This window comes from Thermobia domestica, chromosome 18, assembly GCF_964235325.1.
Source record: "Thermobia domestica chromosome 18, izTheDome1.hap1.1, whole genome shotgun sequence".
Classification (NCBI taxonomy): Eukaryota; Metazoa; Arthropoda; class Insecta; order Zygentoma; family Lepismatidae; genus Thermobia; species Thermobia domestica.
In genome coordinates this window covers 54,703,207-54,723,830 of record NC_137471.1, presented here as the reverse complement: position 1 = coordinate 54,723,830, position 20,624 = coordinate 54,703,207, and the positions used below count along the sequence as shown (strand labels likewise).

Genomic DNA, 20,624 nt, shown 5'->3' with positions numbered 1-20,624 from the left:
TTTTCAGTAATCTAACTTTTCAATCGGCAATATTTTGCACTTGCTCGAGACTAAATATGACAATTCAGAAGTATTTATCATTTTTCAAATACCTTTATGAGTATACTCACGAAATTTCTGATGATACATTTACACCAATTTTCACAAAAAAACAATAATTTAATTTAACAGATTTGAAAAAGAAACACTACGTACCTCGAAGAGTGACCAACTGACGATCTACGTCAGTTGATCCATGGCTTCCATTCCGGGTTCAAAACCAACCAATCACAATCCGGATTTTACATCACGAGGACCTCGTCATATTACCTTACCAGCTGGTACCAGATCTTCATATATATTTTCTTACTACAACACAAACCTGATTTTGAGACCAAAAAGGTAGGATAGAAAAGGGTGAAGGGAGAATAAGGTCGCAAGTCTCCATATTAATAAAAGATGGCGCCATCTACTTCCTAATAAATCCATAATAACAAGTGACCCACATATTCGTGACGATCCACGTCGTCACAAGGGGGAGATAATTATCATTATGTATACGGCATTCCCATCTGGAAATAAAGTTTGCACCATTGGGTGGGTTGGGTTACCCAAGAGTTGTCTATAAATTGTTCTTGTGATCCGACCATGCAATGTGACAAAGGAGGCTGCCGAATATAGTGTAGCACTCCAGACCATAATAAAGCCGCCACTGTTTCACAGTCGGGCGGAAACAATCCACATCGTGTGCTTGAGTGTGTTCGCCACACAAATGCGTCCAGTGGCGAGAAAAAGGATGCGCTAATCTCAGTGAGTCTTACGCTAGTTCTTCTCTCAAGCTCACTATTCCCAATGGGGTTAGCACTGCTAATCTCAATGAGAAGATACCTCAGACTCCCACTCACTTAAGTCTACTTCTCTTAATAGGTCTCGCGCTAATTTCAATGATGCTCACGATAGCTCAGATTCCAGCTCTCTCAAACCCACTACCTTCAAGTTACTGGCGCTTATTCTTTATGAGACTCATGATGGCTCAGACTCCATTGTCACAAGCTCACTATCCTCAGTGGGGCTTGCACTCGCTAATCTCAAAGACACTCACGCTACAACAGACTTCCAATTCTCTCAAGCTCACTATCTGCAATGTTTCTGGAAGCTCAGGTTAACTCACACTTGAATCTCGGGGGTGGGCTCGGGGTCGCACTATCATGAACCCAATCTCTGGCTCGCACTATCGTGGACTCAGGCTCTAGCTCACTATCCACTTACAAGGCTGGTGCTTATATGGGTTTGCTTTTATTTATACTCAGACTCCCATTGTCTACTAGTCTGGAAAACATGAAAAACCTGGAAATGTCAGGGAATTTTATAATTTCTGGAAAAGTCAGGGAACTTTTTGAAAATTTTTGGTAAAGTTATATTTATTTCATTGTTTTTACATTTTATCTGCACAATGTTTGGAAAACAACTTTTCGCTACATCAGAAGTCATCATACATAAAGGACTTAACGAAAGGAGCTGGCAACCTTTGCGTTTGGAGCTCGTGGTTTCTGACTTCCACGTTAAAAAAATTATCCTCATGTCCAGGGATGTAGCTAGGCTATTGCAACCGCTGACCCCCAATAAAGTCCAAAATAACACTTGTTCTGATCTTGTTGATTTTAATGTAGCGACAAGTTAGAGCCTAACTATGTATGGTTAACTCTAATTTATAATATAATGTATACCTATATTAGTTAGATTAGATCATTCGATTTCCTCCATATTCCATTTTCAGTGCAGTTTGGCGTTCCGTGTGTCTTTTGTGATGATTATTATTATCTTGCAGGTAATTTCTTGTGAATATTTTTGGTATGCTTGTAACTTTTTAATAAGATCATTTTTTCTAGCAAGTGCTCATATTTTTATAGAAAACATGAATTTAGTGGACAGGGCTCATACCACACTTGAACAAGTATATCAATTCTGTTTCAGGTAGTAATCGTGAACCATCCTGTGACAGCTTTAAAATTGTTAAATCATGTCTGAAAGATTTCTTTACTTGGAGGTGAATTAGCTTTCTTCGAAACCGTTGCTGCAGACATTCAACCTTTTCTTACGAAATTTCAGTGAGACTCACCAATGCTTCCTTTTCCTTATGGTGAAAGACTTAAATCTAATCATAAAGAAATTCAGTTTTTTTTTTTTTAATATTTATTTTATTTTTTTATTTAATCCATTGTGATTGAAGCAACAGGTTCTGAAGACCTGACGAAAGTTTACCTAGAAGATGGTGGTAAGGATCTGTGTTCGGTTAAGCAGGTTGATGACGGATTTTCAGTACGTACAGCATTACGTAAAATCAGAGAAATTATCTGAACTGGATATCCTTCGTTTTCGGAGGGATTATTTGCATATTTTAACAGGTCTTTGTAAGAAGATTGTCTAAATTGCCATTGAAATACAGATTTACTAATGGTGATGTATGCCTCTCTCCCGATTCAGTTTTAAAACAAGAGACTTGGAAAGGAAAAAATAACCGTAGTATTGAAAGTACTTGTAGAGAACCATCATTTATCTGGTCCTCCTACTGATGGAGTAAAACGACACTTGAGTGAAATTTGTATTTAAGATTCAGTTATCACAAGAATGAAGAATTTTGACATGACTAAGGATCGTTTAGATCATTTGTGGTTCTTCATTCTTGACAACACTAACACCAGCAACAACTTTTCAGCATTCTTTAAGAATATTCTAGTGTTATCACACGGAAACGCTTCCGCTGAACGCAATTTCTCATTGAATAAGGAGTTCCCTGTGGATAATTTACACGAAGAGTCTTCGCGAAGTAGTTTCGCAGAGAATAGTACATGACGCTGTCACGTTCCACGGAGCTGTCCAAGCAATGCCAGTGTCAAAACAATTAATTCATGCATCAAGAAATGAAAATGTCAAATGGAAAGAGGCTCTGAGAAGGAAGCAGACAACAACTATGGCAGAGAAAAATCGTTCGAAAGAAAGAGCAGCTGCAGAGTTAGAAAGACTGAAGAGAAAGAAGGAAAAAATCTTGAAGACAGCGAAAGAAATCAACAAAGTTGACGAGCACATTCTACGTAGAAACACTATGTGGAATGTGTTCGACTATTCTACATAGAAATATCTTAAGCCCGAAACAGCCGAAGCAAGTAAACCTATAAGCTACAATGTTATACTTGATCAATGCAGGAATATAATCCTACTTTTGGGCCACCTTGTATTGAAACAAGAAGTGGAGAGAAGTTGCTATAAGGGGAGATGGGAGGACATCAAAAAATACATTGTATTTAACAATATTGTTCTTGCCATTAATAAATAGATACTTTTTAAAGCGTTGTTCATATTTTTATAACAGCTGTTGCAACTAAGAGAACATATATTATAAAACTACAAGTGTTTAGAGAATAGCGGTTACTTAACTTCACTAAAATATAGTCTGGAAAACCTGGAAAAGTCAGGGAATTTTATTTGTCTGAAATAGTAGACACTCTGTATACCGCAAGTTCGAACATTCCTAGCCTGTACAGAAAATTGATCGTGTCGTTTGTATCTCAAGTGATAAATCAAGCGAGAGCACGGAATTAATCTTCGCCAGTGTAGATTTTTTTTTTTTTTTTTTTTTTTTTTTTTTTTTTTTTTTTGTTTTTGTTTTTCAAGAAGATATTTAGGTGGGATTGGAGGGGAATGCGAATTTGTTTCTCGTTACATCCACATACAAGTAGTAACAGTGAATATGTAGATGAAGATGTAACGTAATCTGGTTTGATTGTCTGTAAAATTAAAAGTTCATTTTATCTACAATTTATTTGATCTTGTAATTGAAATAATGGTCTCTCATGATAATTTGTCACAATAATGAAAGTCCATCATTTCTAACTTTGTAACATTTCCATGAGAGTTCTCGCTTTTTAAATCATCTTGTAATTTCTAACCATGTAATGATAAATTCTGATAATTTTTGTAATTTTTATTTCTCTAATTTTCAGATCCATCTTCCACAGAAAGCTATTGAAAAAGCTAAGTCACAAGGACAGGAGCCAGACGTATTTTATGCATTTCAGTTGTTAGAAAAGACTGGTATTTGCATCGTACCTGGTTCGGGATTTGGGCAACTTCCAGGAACATACCATTTTAGGTAAGGACTGTATCGAAAAGTAACTATCAACATGTATGATTAATAGGAATAAAAATGGAAGATGATGTACAAAAAATAAAGACAATTTGTTATACTACAATACTTGTTGAATACACAGAGAAAAAAAGTATACATTTACAGTTCGTGTCTGATGAATGAACGAAGCTTTCGTCGGACACCACCCAATAGTTTCTGCACAGTATTGGCGGTGCATTTTCTCGTTGCGGCAGACCAATATTTTCTGAATTCAGCCATGTTCCTGGCAGCTTTACCACCCTGTTTGACATTTTTCGTCACAAGCGCCCAATACCGTTCAATAGGTCGGAGCTGAGGGCAGTTTGGTGGATTCATATGTTTTGCAACAAAATCCACTTTGTGTTTAATGTACCAGTTTTGAGTAGATTTAGCGTAGTGGGCCGTCGCCAAATCCGGCCAAAACAATGGGGGAACACTGTGCTTTTTATACAGAGGGAGCAATCTTTTCTGTAGACATTCCTTTTCATATATTTCGGCATTAATAGTTCCCTGTGTATAGAAAATTCCAGATCGTAAGCCACACGAACAAATTGCTTGCCACACGAGCACTTTTGGTCCAAATTTGTCCACTGAAACACATTTGACCGAGTCATCCACATCTTCATCTTTGACTTTTGTATAATATTGAGGGCCAGGAAGTGTTGTAAAGTCCTCCTTCACGTAAGTTTCATCGTCCATCAAAACACATTGTCCTTCCCTGCTCACAATTCGTTCATACAATTTGCGAGCTCGTGACTGTGCTCTTAATTTTTGCTTTGACGATTGTTTGGCTATTTTTTGCTTTCTGTAGGTTTTCAAATTATTCCTAGTTTTAATTCTTTGAACCATTGCGATCGTAGTACCTGCCTTTTTCGCTAAATCGCGAACAGATAATGATGGATTTTGTTTGATTAACCTCACCACTTTTTGGTCCAGTTTTGGGTTACGTGCACCCTTTTTTCGCCCCGATCTCGGCAAATCTGTAGAAGTAAAATGATTACCAAACTTTTCAATAATAGCTTTCACACTTGCATGATGCACTTTCACCTGTTTTGCTATCTGATTGTAGGTGACTCCTTTTTGGGAACACCATATGTGCACAATTTTGCACTTCACTTTCCTCGGAATTCGTCCCATAGCCTCTGCAACTCCTCACACGGCATTCAACACGCTACAGCAGCGAAGTACAACTTGCCAACTAACCCGCAGCCTGCGTGGACTCACTTTCAGCTGCCTGGCCCGTGCCTACCAGCGCCACCAATGTTGATAGTTACTTTTCGATACAGTCCTTAATAGACGTACATGTGTATTCTACTGCTATCCTTATGAAGTGTGTGTTTTCTCTGGGAGAAAACCTCGGTTTATTGCAACATATGATGAGAATACTTGTAGATACTATTTTAACTTTGCTTTCGAAAGTGTGAGAGCAATATGTTTTCTGTTATGTACCCAAAACGTCCTGTCGGATTTTGATGATAAAAGGAAAGGCAATAGCGTTAAACAAAACTAACAGAAAAATCAGAAATGGTCACTTGTGGATAACTTGTCCCTCAACGTAGGCAGACGATGAAGTCCACGGTTGTGAAATCCAGCAAAACGTGAATCGGAGAAGTAATCCCGTATGTGGGGCATTTCGTCGAGAGTTCATAACCGTTGTCTCCGCATGTAGTTGTGTAACGAATGGAACAAATGGGAATTCAACAATATTACGTCCAAGGAATATGATGGATACATTACTCGTGTCCAGAAGTTACGGGGACGATGCCGATCTGCGGAATTAAGGCTGTGAGAGAAATATCTAGGGACCATACTGAAACATCAAATGACACAGAAACACAGCAAATAGTGACTGTAAGGCACCTATCTCATGTGAGATAATGTTGTCGATTGCATATCGGTCCCTGGGGCCGCGGTGGCTCAGTGGTAGAGCGTTCACCTCTGGTGCTAGGGGTCTCGGGTTCAAACCCTGCTCCCGCCAAGTGAACTTTGTGGTGGACAAACACCGTGTGCGTGGGTTTTCTTGGGGTTCTCCCGTTTCCTCCCACTTTCTTCATTCCACCATTTGATTCATCTCTCATAATCATCGTCTCCTTTAGCCTAACCGGCATAACGTGGGACGTAAAACTTTTTTTTTTTTTCACATCGGTCCCGTTTGACACAAGAAATGTCCAGTATGGAGTATGATCACCATGAACGGCTATACAGATGCACAACGTGTTCCTATACTGGCCGTGAAATCATTCACAATAATGTATTTCACTTTTGCACAAGAAGCCATCGGAAGTAATCCAGAGTTCGGGGGTGGTGGATTTCGGGTTGCAGTTCGACATCCAAGGACGTTCTAAACATGTTCAATCGGATTAAAATCAGAAGAACGAGGTGAACATTTCAAACGCGTGATATCCTTGTGTTCTAGATTTCCTCCTCCACAAGCTGCGCCTTGTGTGGACTAACATTATTTTCCATTAGACGAAATCTAGGGAGATTACGTCATGGAAGAGTTGCACATATTGTTGGAGGATAACAACTCGATAGATCGTAGTGAGAACACGTGAAGGATGTGCGTGCCTCTAATATGATATCCCAGACCATATCATCGACACCGCCTTAACGATCTCATTCCACAAAATTGAGAGGGGCGTTGTGACCCTCTGGTTTCCGCCAAATGTACAGATGCCGAGAATCACTCCAGACTGAATAGTACCCCACCCCACTATTCTTGGGTCCACTTACAGTGGGTTAAACACCATGTTACGAGATCCTGTGTCGTGATATGAGCAGAACGCCTCTAGCGAGTCGCCTTGCATAAAAGTAAACCTCGTGTAGTCCTCGATACACATGAGAGCAATTAAAAAAAAAAAAAAAAAAAGTTTGCGCGTGTGCGAGAAATGGTCGAGAAGAGCGACAACCTGCCAGTTGATCGGCGTGGGTTCGAAAGTATGTGAGGGTGGCAAATTTTTCTCGCTCTTTCCCATTTCAATGTAGTTCTGAGGTCCATTCAGCCTCTTTAAAATTAGTTCTTGTGGTAACCTGGGGAAGCAAAGGAGTCCAGAGTTCATCACCTTCATGAGTGCTGAAGTCGAGAAACGGTGCACGACCTTCGCTTTACTTTACATAGAGGTACAGATTAGTCAGACTGTGGTCCATTCACATATCAAAACGGACGGACTGATTTGATAGCTTCTCTACGAGATTGTTCTGATTGTAATTGCTAGGCCGTATTTGTTTCTTTCATTTAGAACTATTAAAAAATAACAGGCTTTTAGTAGAACTGTACTTTTCTTTTTCTGATGATGTTAATAATCTGTTTTTACTTTGTCTTACAGGACAACAATTTTACCACAACCAGAGGAGCTATCTCGAATGTTAAAGAAATTCAAAGAATTTCACTCAGAATTCCTACGCGAGTATTCCTAAATGTACTCAACGTTTCCGACAGGTAAGTTGAAATCGGTGCTAGGTGAACACAATCCAAGCTGAAAGGTGTTGGTTAAAGTGTTTTAAGTGAATCACATGTAAAATAGCATGCAGTAGTTTTTGTGCATTGACAGTTGTGATTTAATAACGATAATAGAATCAATTATCTGTACAGCGGTCAACAGATCACGCCATTAATACAAATGTGTTATCTAAATGGTGATTATCATATTATTATTATTATTATTATTATTATTATTATTATTATTATTATTATTATTATTATTATTATTATTATTATTATTATTATTATTATTATTATTATTATTGCAACCTTGAAGCATAAAAAGCAGTAAAAGCATAATAGAATTTTCAACCTATGGTTGGTACCATATCTGACCACTTTACATATCCATTTCAGTGTGATTTTGACCACTTTACATATCCAAATTTGCTAATCTTATAAGCATAATAAAGCATAATTTACACAAATTAAGCATAATGCTTAATGCTTTTTATTTTTATGCAAAGAAAGTTCGAATTGCTCCTCTCTCCGCACCTTCCTGTCAGAAGAATTTTTTTTTTATTATTATTATTATTTGTTTGTTTGTTTCCTCACTTTGTGTTAAAAGGTAGACAAGACTGTTGTGCTTATTCCAAGACACCAAAATTAAAAGTATATGCATCTCAGAGAGTAAGAGAAGTTCCAACTGACAATTTCCAAGTACAAGGCGGTAATCTCTTTTGTACTCTGTTATGAATCCATTAAATGTGAGAAGAAGACTGTGCAGCTACATTTTTCTTCGAAACACTGCTTAAAGAAATCTGCACAAAATGAGGGTGAAGCAGGAAGCAGCAGCAATAGTTTGGCCACTACTCTTCCTTTAACTGTTGCAGCGCATGGGAACCAATCAAGAGAACTTCAAGAATATGCTTACAGCATTAGTTGCAGCTGGTATTCCTCTTCATGTTTTTAGGAATAAAGAGGTCAAAAATTGAATTCAATCTTCTACTACCATTATTAGCAGGCCCTAGTGAAAGTACATTGAGAAAATATGTACTAGTTCTGCTGATGATCTGAATGAAACTAAATCGAAGTGTGAAGGAAAGGATGTTTCTGTGGTCGTTAACGAAACTACTGGCTTTAAAAACCGTAAAGCTGTAAATGTTCTTGTCCGTATACTTCGTGAATCTACTGCATGTTTTCGTCTTGTTAGAACAAAAATAGTGCAACGGCGCAACGCAGATGTGACAGTAAGCACTGTACTTGACGCATTAAGTGATATTGGTGTTATAAAAGTGATATTATAGTAGATTGGTCTAATATCTGATAATGCTCACACACGAAAAGCGCTGCTATGTGCTCAGCTGCAGTTGTTCCTAGATTAATGCATTCTACTTGCTGGGCACATGTCCCCCACTTTTGTGCGAAAGAGATTAGAAATAGTCTGAAAGAAGCTGATACTTTTATCGCATCAGTTACATCAATTTTGACTAAACCACCAGTCAGACGGGAAGAGCTGTTGAACTTCTTGTGGGAAGCAGAAAAGATCACCAGTTTGCCTCCAGTGTCAGTGAATACCTGTTGGGGGACTTGGCTCCAGGCAGGAAAATTTCACAATGCTCATTACAGCACATTGCGAAAGTGGATAGAAGAGGAAGAAGGAAGTTCTGCTGTCGCAAATCTCAAGGAACTAATTGGAAATGAAGAATAATGTCTTAAGTTCCAGCTTAATACCATACCATAGGTAAAATTAGAGATGCCGTCTGTAAGCAGATAAAAGTTTTAGAAGCTCATAGTGTGGATGCAAGTTAAATGTGGCTTATTCTTTCATAGTTAAAGATATTCTTGAAACTTCTGGCGTGCAGTGCGAAAAGCTTGCAGGTTATATGAGTGGACCATCACGTTGCTACCAAATTTAAATCCTATAGGGCTCTGTTAATGCAGTTTATGATGTTACATATCCTTTCTTACAGTTAGGGGTACTTTGTAAACCTTGTTTATAGATTTTTTTTAAATATTGATTATAAAGTTCCACAACATTCAAATCTTATTCAAAATAAACGCTCACATTCTTTTGCTTAAGGTTATATCATAATTAATATTACTATTGTGCCAAGCACGATAATTTGTTTTCCATTTTTTTAATTTTTCTTATTAATTTATTTGTTTATTGAAGTTAGCGTTGGCCGCGATGGCTCAGTGGCAGAGCGTTCACCTCTGGTGCATGGGGTCCTTGGTTCAATTCCAGTTCGCGCCAAGTAGGCTTTGTGGTGGACAAATACCTTGTGCGTGAGTTTTCTCGGGGTTCTCCCGTTCCTTCCCAGTTTCTTCATTCCATCATTTCATTCATTTCTCATCGTCACCGTCTGCATTAACCTATCCAACATAACCATGGGACGTAAAACTTAAAAGATTCCATTTCATTTCTTCGTCTTTGCAAACTCTTATCGTAACTAATTACTTGGACTTAACATTATTTTGAGCGCTACAGTTATTTACATTTTTTAATATATTTTATAAGTAACCTAATTTCTTTGTAGGTGATACTTACATTTTGTTAAATTGAATTTTATTACAGAAGTGGACCATATATGCTGTGCTCTTAGCAGTTATATAGATGTGTTGGCAGTTATTCAACAGAAGACCAAAAACGTAGTTGTGGATTCTATTATTTTTACTTCAGTACTGGGCTACGTTTGAAATACGCAGTAGTATGAAGTGTTAACATATTTATATATATATATGTGTGTGTGTGTGTGTATCTGGCATGAAGTGTGATTTTATGACATAAAGATAATAATTTTGTATATTGTGTAGAAAGTCATGTTTGTAAATAGAGCTTATGTGAGTAAGACATCACGAATGAATTATAGAATTGTAAACATTTTAACGATGTTTTCTTGTATGGTTTGCCAAAATTAATTTTAATATTCTCGTTTCTTTTGATCCTGGTACTTCTGTATTTTGAGTTTGATTTTATCTTGTAAAGAGTAATTTGTATATAGTTGAAGTATAGTTCTCATTTTATATATTACTATCTAGGAAGAAAATTATTATGGATACATATAAAGAATCGAAAAATTTATGAGTGTGTGTGTATATGTTGTACGTATCATGTATAATTAAATTGAGGGATTTATCGTGCAGAATTGTTTATGTCTAGAAACTGCATATTGTTATTTCCAAACATCACTCTCTATGTTCGCTATTAGCGTTGCATCTGTAATATCTGTGTTATATATTTATTTGTTATTTTGTTTTCAATAATAGTATTTTCCCCTAGTGATTATTAATATAATTTTCATAACAATTTCTGTGAACTGGTTCTACACGAGCGATTACAACACGTTGGGTTTGTTGCTCACTCCCACCTAGAAACATTTGAGATCGACATGCGTTAATGGTTAATCTACACAATACAGTTAGTCTACATTTCTTCCTTGTGCGGAACGATATTTCCGTATAGAAATACGAATATAGCTTGCTTCCTTGTTTATTCTGCAGCTCGTTGGAACCGTATTGATCATCAGTAAAGGTAGCTGGTTATTGGTGCAGACCGACTGACTTGATAAAAGAAACAATTGGCGGCAATAAAATCTTGCATGTGTTTGTCGCTTGTGTAGAACGAACCTTAATTATTTGCCGAATAAATTTTAAATTCATTAAGTAATTTTTCTGGTTTTTCGTATCATTCAGATAAAAGTAATTTCGTTTAGGAATGGTTACTTTTCTTAAAATGTGGAGGATAAATTAATAAAATATCAGTAGAAAATGAAATTATTTTTTCTTGAGGTTGCGTATTTTATTCTTTTCGGAATTGATTTGTGCTTTCTACATGTCGTTTCCTTAAATTAGTGCAAACTTTTAGCCAGTTGCAGTTTCAGTCGCTGGAATATCTTCAGCTCGTCCACTAAATTTAGTCATAGATCGTATTTCACTAAATTTAAAATGTGTTTTAGAGTTTCTTAATATACTAGGTTTTTCGTGTAGGCCCTATATGGATATCCCGCTGCATAAGAGGATTAATATCCCGTAATGGCCTCTCCGTCACTCTCGGAAATGGAAACAATATCGTCTACTTCAGGGTAGTATTCTTGTAGATTCCTGAGCTCTTCACAAAATCGGGATTCCGCTGTTTTCGATTCAGCGTCAGCTACGTTCATCTCAAGATTAGGATTGCCATCTACTAATTTCTCTTTAAGAAGTCAGACCTTTTGTAATTTTGTAATTTAGTTGAAGTGGTCATTCACTTGAATCTCTACCACTTTAATTGAGCTTCTCATAACTTCAAAATTGTGGATCATATGTTCTATTCTGGCATCTGTTTGTTCCAGTTTGGTCTTTAACTGTTGTGTAATTTGTTCCATTTTGACTTCTGACTGTTCGAGTTTAGTATTTAAATGTTGTGTCATTTGCTCCATTTTGACATTAGCTGTTGTCCCAACTGTAGTTGTACAATGTCCACCAAGTTTGTTGCTAAATCTGATGTTGTACCATTAATGACTACTACTTAGTCATTTAAGTTATCTTCAATTTCCTGTCGATTCATCTTGATATTTCTGTACACTATCTTTTTGTTTCATAACCAAATATAATCCGTCTTGATACAAAATGTTTCCAACGTAGATGAGATCGTTTTTATACCATTCTTCTAATAATTCTCCAGAAGTTCCTGGGCGAAAAAACACCATTTGTTATATAACAAAATTTTAGATTATATAATGCCACAGTTCGTTATATTCAGTTTTGTAGATACAAATAGTTAAATGTCATGCAGAATTCCACACACAAGTAAATGCTCGCTTAATTTTTCTGGTTTAGAATGCAATATATTAGAACTGCTTCCCATATACAGAGCAACGAGATTACATATGTCTTTTTCTTTCGTTAATCCAGTCAATTATATCATCAGTATTTTTATAAACAAGTCCTTAGTTACACTATCATGATCTTAGTGATTAAAAACAATATACATTCGTAGTCATAACAACGGGTAAATAATAGCAATCAAAATATCTACTTAGAATAAACAATTAATAAATCAATATTAATCGGAATATTTTTACTACATATTTATTTCTTCTTAGGGGGCCGAGGTGGCTCAGTGGTAGAGCGTTCATCTCTGGTGCACGGGGTTCCGGGTTCAAACCCTGCTCCTGTCAAGTGAACTTTGTGGTAGACAAATACCGTGTGCGTCGGTTTCCTCGGAGTTCTCCCATTTCCTCCCACTTTCTTCATGCCACCATTTCATTAATTTCTCATCATCACCGTCTCCTTTAGCCTAGCCGGCATAACCGTGTGACATAAAACTCAAAAATTTCATTTCATTTCATTTTTATTTCTTCTTTTTTGGCTTATACGATGTTTAAAAGCATTTTCGCCGTAAAGACGGATATACACGAACATTAAACAAACATTATCGTCACAATTCCAAAGAGAAATAAAATGTACAACCACAAGGTAAAATAATTTCATTTTATACTAGTATATGTTGCGTAAAAATTAAAAAATTAAATTAATGTTTTATAAGAAATATCATTGAGCACAATGTCACTTTATTGTGACACGCAGTCATGCTTTAAAAAAAATGTTATTAGAATCGGCCTATTTTTATAGTATTATATTTTTTAAAAATTATATGAATATTTTATTGTGAATAGTCATATCAATTGTAGTGTAAAATATAGAGTTTTCTTGCCCTTGTGATATGTGAATGAACTGTTCGGAATTTGTCCCCAGATATGTGTTTGTAGCTTGTATTTCTTTTTAGTTTATAATGAAATGGTGGTGTTATGAATGGTATTTCGTCGCACTAGTAACTGCAGTAGAATTAAATACGTTCTAATACTGGTTTCAATTGTTCTTTATAAAATCGAATATTATTCGATTCTCGACTATAATATCAAATATTTAATAAAGAAAGTATGATATAGGAAAAAGGAAAAGAATAAATGCATTCAGTGGTAGAAATAATTTGTAGAAATCGATTCGTATAGGTCAGCCTCGATGAATGATTGTGTACGCAGCCACTAGAAAAGTCCATACCTCCTTTCACAACTTTAAGGATAGTCGAGACTACGTGATGAGAAAGGTTGTAAGAGCCGAAAATGAAACTTACCAGAAGAGTCTAAATTAATATGCGATCTTAACTGTTAACTCGTAATATGCATTAATATTTAATGAGGTGAAATGATTTCGAGAATCGTTTCTGTTCATTTCGTTGGTCACTAATCATTGTGTTTTCTTTTCTATTTTTCTTTAATCATTTCATTAAGATAGGAAAGTCTGTATGGCTAATGACATATCGGAAAAAAATTGAGAGTGTAGGGAATTATTTCCTGTAATTTTTACCCCCACCGTGTATATAAATTCGAACAGATTTAGCGCAGAACCATTTCTAATGAAAATAGTTTAAAAGTAAATTTCTGGTCACGTCATGGCTCGAGTCTGAAAAGAATGGAAATCTCCAATCTAATGGTAATCTAATACGGGTATTATTTAGTTTCTCTCCCAAATCACTTGGTAGGGTTACGGATTGTTATTTGTAACTGTAATGAGTATAAATACAATGTAGATACATGGCATAAAAATACAGTGCATAAAACACGAACCAACTCGTACTAGGTGGCCACTAAAAAGCACGAATGCTATCTAACGGAGTCAGGGCAGGAACGCAACAGGGGTGGGCAAGCGTAAACGAGGGGTTGCATCCGTATGGAGCAGGCGCGTCAGCGACACTGGGTATACGCATAAACGTCGTTAACAATGGCTCACTATAAATCACAGTAACGGCTCCGAGACTGTCGATGGATTTGGGGAAAATACTAAATGTCTATACTAACAATATAAACAATTTGCCGTGGAGGTATGCAATTTTTTTGTGGGTAGACGGTATTGCACAAAAATTGCTCAAAGCAAGAGTGTGTTGTGAAATCTAAAATATTTCTTATAATTGTGATTCATTCCCCTTTTGGTAAATGCTCTACACTACAAATGAGAATATATTTATGAACGTTATAATGCACTAGCAACTTCCCTCCAATTAATTCAGTTCTTTAACAGAAATTGTATTATTAATTATTTCTACCTTACCAACAATATCAGATTCATCATTAATACGGGATTTCTCAACCAAGGAGGCTACGTAGGGAGGCGAAAAAGATAAGTGTAATTAGGATCTAGTAACGGAAAAATATTTTTTTTAAAGGTTGTCTTGAGTTTCTTGTTTTAACAGACATATCTTTATGTCCATACGTGTCAAATTCACCGAAGAATATGAAACAAGGTTTTAAATTATGAAAGGGTCGTTAAAAAAAAAAAAAAAAAAAAAATGGGATAAAAGAGAAATCTGGTCTTAACCTGGTGAAATTGCATATTGAAATATAAGAAAAATGCAAGAGTTACATATTAAAATACAATTGAAAATGAAGGTTACAGATAGATATATTCTAAAGTTATTCTGTTCTGGTGGAAGGTAGAGCATTTATACACGAGGTTTGTTTTTTCCCGCTATCAATTTTATTACAAAACTTCAAGGTATAACACAGTATTATAAATTCCATTAAGTAAAACGTTCTCTAACGATTAGGAAAGCAGATATCGTAAGACCGGATGGCCAAAGGAAGGATTCCTCACAAAACTCCTTTGCAAGCTATGTGAGGTCGGATAGGATTCTCAATGCTCCGCTGCAGGCATAGAGTGATTACAGTCCCACAGAGTTACACTGCAGAATGGGCGGTCTTGTTTGAATTAATCTCTCAAAGCTCCACTGCAATCTATGGGAGAGGTTAGAGTTCCCAACAGAGCTCCACTGCAGGCTAAGGGAGGGAACTCAACAAGCCAAGGACTGACTGACTGCCCGTAGTGATAATCCATTGTGATTTAATAGTTACTCCAGTGTAACGGTAGTGCTAGTGCTTCTCCATCACGTGATAAGTGGTAGCACTGATGGTCCGACGTCTGGATCTTGTAGTGGCTTGTAGTAAATGCGCGCAGTATTGTTTGTAAATATGAGCACATGTTAATGTTTACAAATAGCACCATGTACTGGATATTACAATATACTACAATGTATGCGATAAGCAGCAAAACTCAAAAGGCTTATTATAAACCAGAACTTACTTATACAGTCGCTAGCGAGCGGATGTCTTAAAACGGGGGTCGTGATATGAAATAGTTGAGAAAGTCTGCATTTAATATAGTTAAGATAAGATGTTTTAATTTTACAGAAGCCCTCTTCAGGCTATGTTGAGAAATAAACATTATTTCACAGTAAAAACAATTTTATGATCAACTATAATTAATATTACTTAATTGTCTTCTAATCTGAAATTAATTTGACTTGCAGTGAGTTTATTATTATTATTATTATTTATAGGACAATCTTGTGTATTTGCTAAGTACTAGTATTATTGTAGCTATTTTAAGAGGTGTAATATTAAATCTCCGTAAAACTGAAGAAAAAAAACACGGCGTAACGGCCCGATTTGTGGGCCTCAGCCGCTCCAACGCCATCTGTTAGCGACCGGCTGAACTATGTCCAGCCTACCGAGAAACACGTGCTCAGCGCGCTACGCCACCCCCTCTCTAACAAGCGTACAGGAGCTTTCTAGACCAATTAGCCGTCACGTCTTTTATTCACGTGACTCCTTACAGTCGGCGAGAACTATCTTGGCAGTGACGTCAACGCTCTCAGTTGCAAGGCTACCAACTTACACTATTCACAAATAGTGCTTAGATGCTGCACTGAACGCTTCGCACGTCACATTGTAACTACAGTTTAAAATAATGCTGGTAGCGAACTAAAGAGAATTTAGATAACAATGTATTTGAATAATACTAGCATATATTTGTGCATTGTTACAACAAAGAAAGAAAAAATAAGATTAGACCCTACATTTATGTCGTCAAACGACAATGTCTTTCCTTTCAAAAAGCAGTTTTCTTTTTCCAATAAAATTTTCCTTTAAACCTAAATCCCAACTTGCGCAGTATTTGTTGTAATGCTCACTCAGAACCTTTGAAGTCAATGCTTTTCTTAAGTTCGCACAATAATTTATTTAAGGTGGCGACAATGCAATCAGAGATTGTGAATTGTTCTACGAACTACTACTTCATCGAAATAATCTAAATTTGTTTGTCTTTTCTGTGTATTTGGCCTTGCTTTACAGGATGTCACGACGGGTTGTCAAGACTTTAATCCTTCTCTTTCACAATTCGCCACACGCCACAATTTCTCACTGACACATGTTGCTTGGGATGTTTCATGAACACTGTCAGATTTATTATTGTTTGCTGCAAGAAAAGTTGTAAACATTAAAAACAATGTCTCCTGCATCACAATGCAACGGCTTGCCTTTCTTTAAGGTATTATCACCCATTCTTATACACAAAATTTCGAGAACGAGAATAAAACAAAGGATTGACAAGTTTCACCAGTCAGACAGACTATACAGCCCTACTCCAAGAAATCACGCGCTTTTCAGTTCATTTCATTTCGCTTTTGTTTTTTAATTTGTTTGTGTGTTTTTCCTGGAAGTGCTGTTCTTATGTCCTATTGGTAAATGTTATACTTTTCGAAGCTACATTCACTAACCCCCACGCTCTGTTTCCGCGACCAGAAAACACGTTCACATATCATCCTCTAACTCAAGGACCGTGATAGGTGTACACATGGGGGTTTCTTTAAAATAAACTTTGGACTTCCCTTCCCATTTCGTCCGCTGCATATGTGTGTCTATCTTCAATAGAACGAAAGTTTGCAGCATGTTGAAATATGAGTGTTAGAACAGAATAAACATAAATGACTATCATTTAAAATTATTTTCCAGATACTTATAATATAAAATTTAAATATAAAATAACCATATTCTTCATGGAAGTTATATAAATATAAAAGCAAAAAATGTAGCATTTATGTCTTCTCGAACTCCAGTTATCGTTATACAAAGATGACAAGTATATTTATAAAAAACGAGCCTCCCATTTCGGTTTATTTCCTTTCGCTTTTCTGTTGTAGAGAACGGAGCGTGCTTTTAAGTTGGTATTCGTGTTCGCGCATTTTCTCTTTCCTGGGATTGGACGTTGAATTGAACGAAGCGGCTGCTTTAACCAGTGGGATGGCATTTGAGCAAGAGCGAAGTCTACGTCACTGCCAGGATAATTCTCGGGCACTGTAGTTTGCCCCACGACGCTGGGTGGACGCCGAAAATTGGGAAAGCACCGGACATGAGTCCAATGCTCTAACCTCCAGATTACGGTGTCCCCATGTGTAAAGCTCCACTGTTATATATTGGCCGATATTATTACGTGTTGATTTAGAATGTATAACATTTGGTCCCAGAGGCAGGGTCTTTCTACATTAATACAGAATAGAAATGGATCTTTTTGGCCCTTATTTCGGTTAATTTTTCCATAAGATTCGTAGAACTCACGGATGGAAGTGTATGTAGAATCAGTAAGTTATTCTGTATGTTTAGAATTCTGTTCAGTAGGATTAGTTTCTCTTTATTATAATAATGATATCAATGTGAATTCTGTCTGAAGAAAAATCAAATATTGTCTTAGCGTATCCTATGTAAACATATGAGGCGTTCCGGTAGTAAGGGAGAACTCAGCTGCCCAGAATGTCTGCAGAACTTAAAGCGATTTTTTATTTATTTTATTTTTTTTATTATTTTTTATTTTATTTTTTTTTTTAATTTTACATTTTGTTGGCGGATGCTGACATAATTTATAGTAATTGTTCATAATTATAACTATGATCCCATCTGCATTACGTGAGATAAACCGAATTTTCGGTTTTTGTAACTTAATGTGTGTGAATTCGATATCATAAATGCATTGATATTTAAATAATAAAGGTACCCATTAGATATAATCTTTGATTATATCGTTTTATTTCTTCCAGTACAGATCACCTTCAAAAACATTGTTCATATCATTTTTCAATTAGGAAAGATTAAGCAAAGACACCATTTTTCGATAAATTCTTCTTTTTCGTCGCGGCGTCGTAATCGGCGAGGTATCTACCTTTCAACCAGACGGGCCAGGTTTGATCCGCGGTGGGGGGTGAGATGTATTCTACCATCGTCCATATCCGATGCAAAGGTTCATCAGCCTGCCAAATAGCAACCTAGGAAAATCTTGATGATAAATCCGGCCGCAGCGTGGTGACAACCACAGCACCTTTATATGTGCCAGTGTCAATGAAATGTGAGATTTTACCTTCAGACAACATGTAAGCCACATTGGTTGGTCCCAAATGGAAGTTCCTTTGCTTCCTGTTTCAACACAACTATCACAGCTAAAATCTTTTTACATCGCATGTAGCACTCATTTTTCTTTCATGTACTGGGAAACTACACTTTCCCAGTGATTTGCTTACGAACTGATGGTTGAAAATAACCAAGATTCACTCAGAACCAGGTCGGTGGCAAAATTTTGAAGAGTTATGTCTCTATTTTTGAAGAGTTATGTGTCATTACGGACTAAGGGCTACATTGTTTTCTTCAGGATAGGTTTCTTTGCTTGTCCAGGAGATTACAAAGTACTTAATAGTCGTGTTTTCCTTCAATACAAGGTTAATGAATATTGGTTACCGTTATTCTCAGAAATGCAAATTAGTTGATAATAATAGAAATATAAAATTAATATTACTTCTGCTTTGAACTAACGTAAAAAATATTCTACGTGTTATTTTCGGGGACTAATGTCAGATAACCTGCAATACATACCAATCTATATGTGCAGTCCTGAATGTGCCACCGAACTTTCCAGTTGTAGTTTCTTTTAGAAATTCTTGTCACCACCTCTATCCCAATAGGAAGAAAAATGAAAAGTTTATTTTTAAAAAGAATGAGAAGCCGTATACTTTTAGTTAAAGATATTTTATTTTACCTCTTTATTTTGAGTAGTTTCGCTTAGCAACAACAATTAATTGAAAATAAGGAATGCGAGGAAAGAAAAAAACTATGATGTAGCTTTGCGTGTACCAAATAGAAATTATCTGCGTGTCATGGGTTGAACACCTAAGAACTTATTTTCTATATTCTTCAGTTCCCGGATAATGTCAGCTTCTCATGTTGGGGGGAAATTAAATGTTTGTCACTGATCTTCTTGAAAATACTAGTTTTCGGCGAATCCCGAAAATTATTTTGTGTTCGGTGTACTATACTCCCACTAAAATGATGATAATTCGGCATCTTTGTATATAATAGGCCTTGAGGTGAAAATTTCTTGTAATTTTTCTTGTACCTCGTAATATTAGACTCCATTTTTCATACAAATAGGACCATTCATTTCTATTTCTTCTTTTTTATTATTTCAAATCCTATGGACATCTCATTTTATTAACTGTACTCTTATATGAATACTAAATATGTAAAAACCTACCTACACCAAAGAAATTCTATTTGTAATAAAAACAAGCAAATAAACAAAATTCTATTCGCAACTGATGCACATGCTGTAAGGAAAATCGAAGATGCTAGTTATTCTAAGTAGTCCTAATTGTTTCGAAGATAAAAAGTTGTATTTAAAAGAGAGTGTGCTTAGTAACAGGAAGATGTGTAAATAGATTATAATAATATGGAATTATAGTATTTTTTACCTTTTATTTTTTTCAAGTATTGACAATAAATAATAGAACAATAAATTGTATTTAAAAACAAAACTTAATTGTACAATATAAACTTTTAAAAAGTGAATGAGTCAAGGCTAGGTATGTTATTTTTCAGGTGCTCAATGAAATGTTAGTGAACATAATTAAAATTTAAAATAAATGTATACATCAACTGTATGTGTTTTTATTTTTTACTCTCTATCTCTCTCTCAATAAATAAATATCTCTCTCTCTCTCTCTCTATATATATATATATATATATATATATATATATATATATATATATATAATCAGGTAGTCTAAAAAGTAATGAGCCTTTTGCACACGAGATGGTGTTGATGTCCCAAATCTCAGGGTATATGAGTCACATTGGGTCAGGCTAACGTCATTCGACAGTTGACATTTGCATCCAATAAATGGGGAGTGAACTTCTCGCA

General features: G+C 36.0%; 1 protein-coding gene across 4 annotated transcripts in view; it reads left to right on the top strand.

Moving 5' to 3' along the window:
• Positions 1 to 20,364, top strand: part of LOC145675759 (alanine aminotransferase 2) — a 186,312-nt gene extending 165,948 nt beyond the window's left edge. For all 4 annotated transcript variants that reach the window (XM_081746412.1, XM_081746413.1, XM_081746414.1 and 1 more), the window contains 3 exons: positions 3,981 to 4,129; positions 7,471 to 7,583; positions 10,144 to 20,364. In XM_081746412.1, the coding sequence (XP_081602538.1) occupies positions 3,981 to 4,129; positions 7,471 to 7,561 (240 nt within the window). In that variant the 3' untranslated portion in view covers positions 7,562 to 7,583; positions 10,144 to 20,364. The remainder of the gene's footprint in view (positions 1 to 3,980; positions 4,130 to 7,470; positions 7,584 to 10,143) is intronic.
• Positions 20,365 to 20,624: the final 260 nt, after the last annotated feature.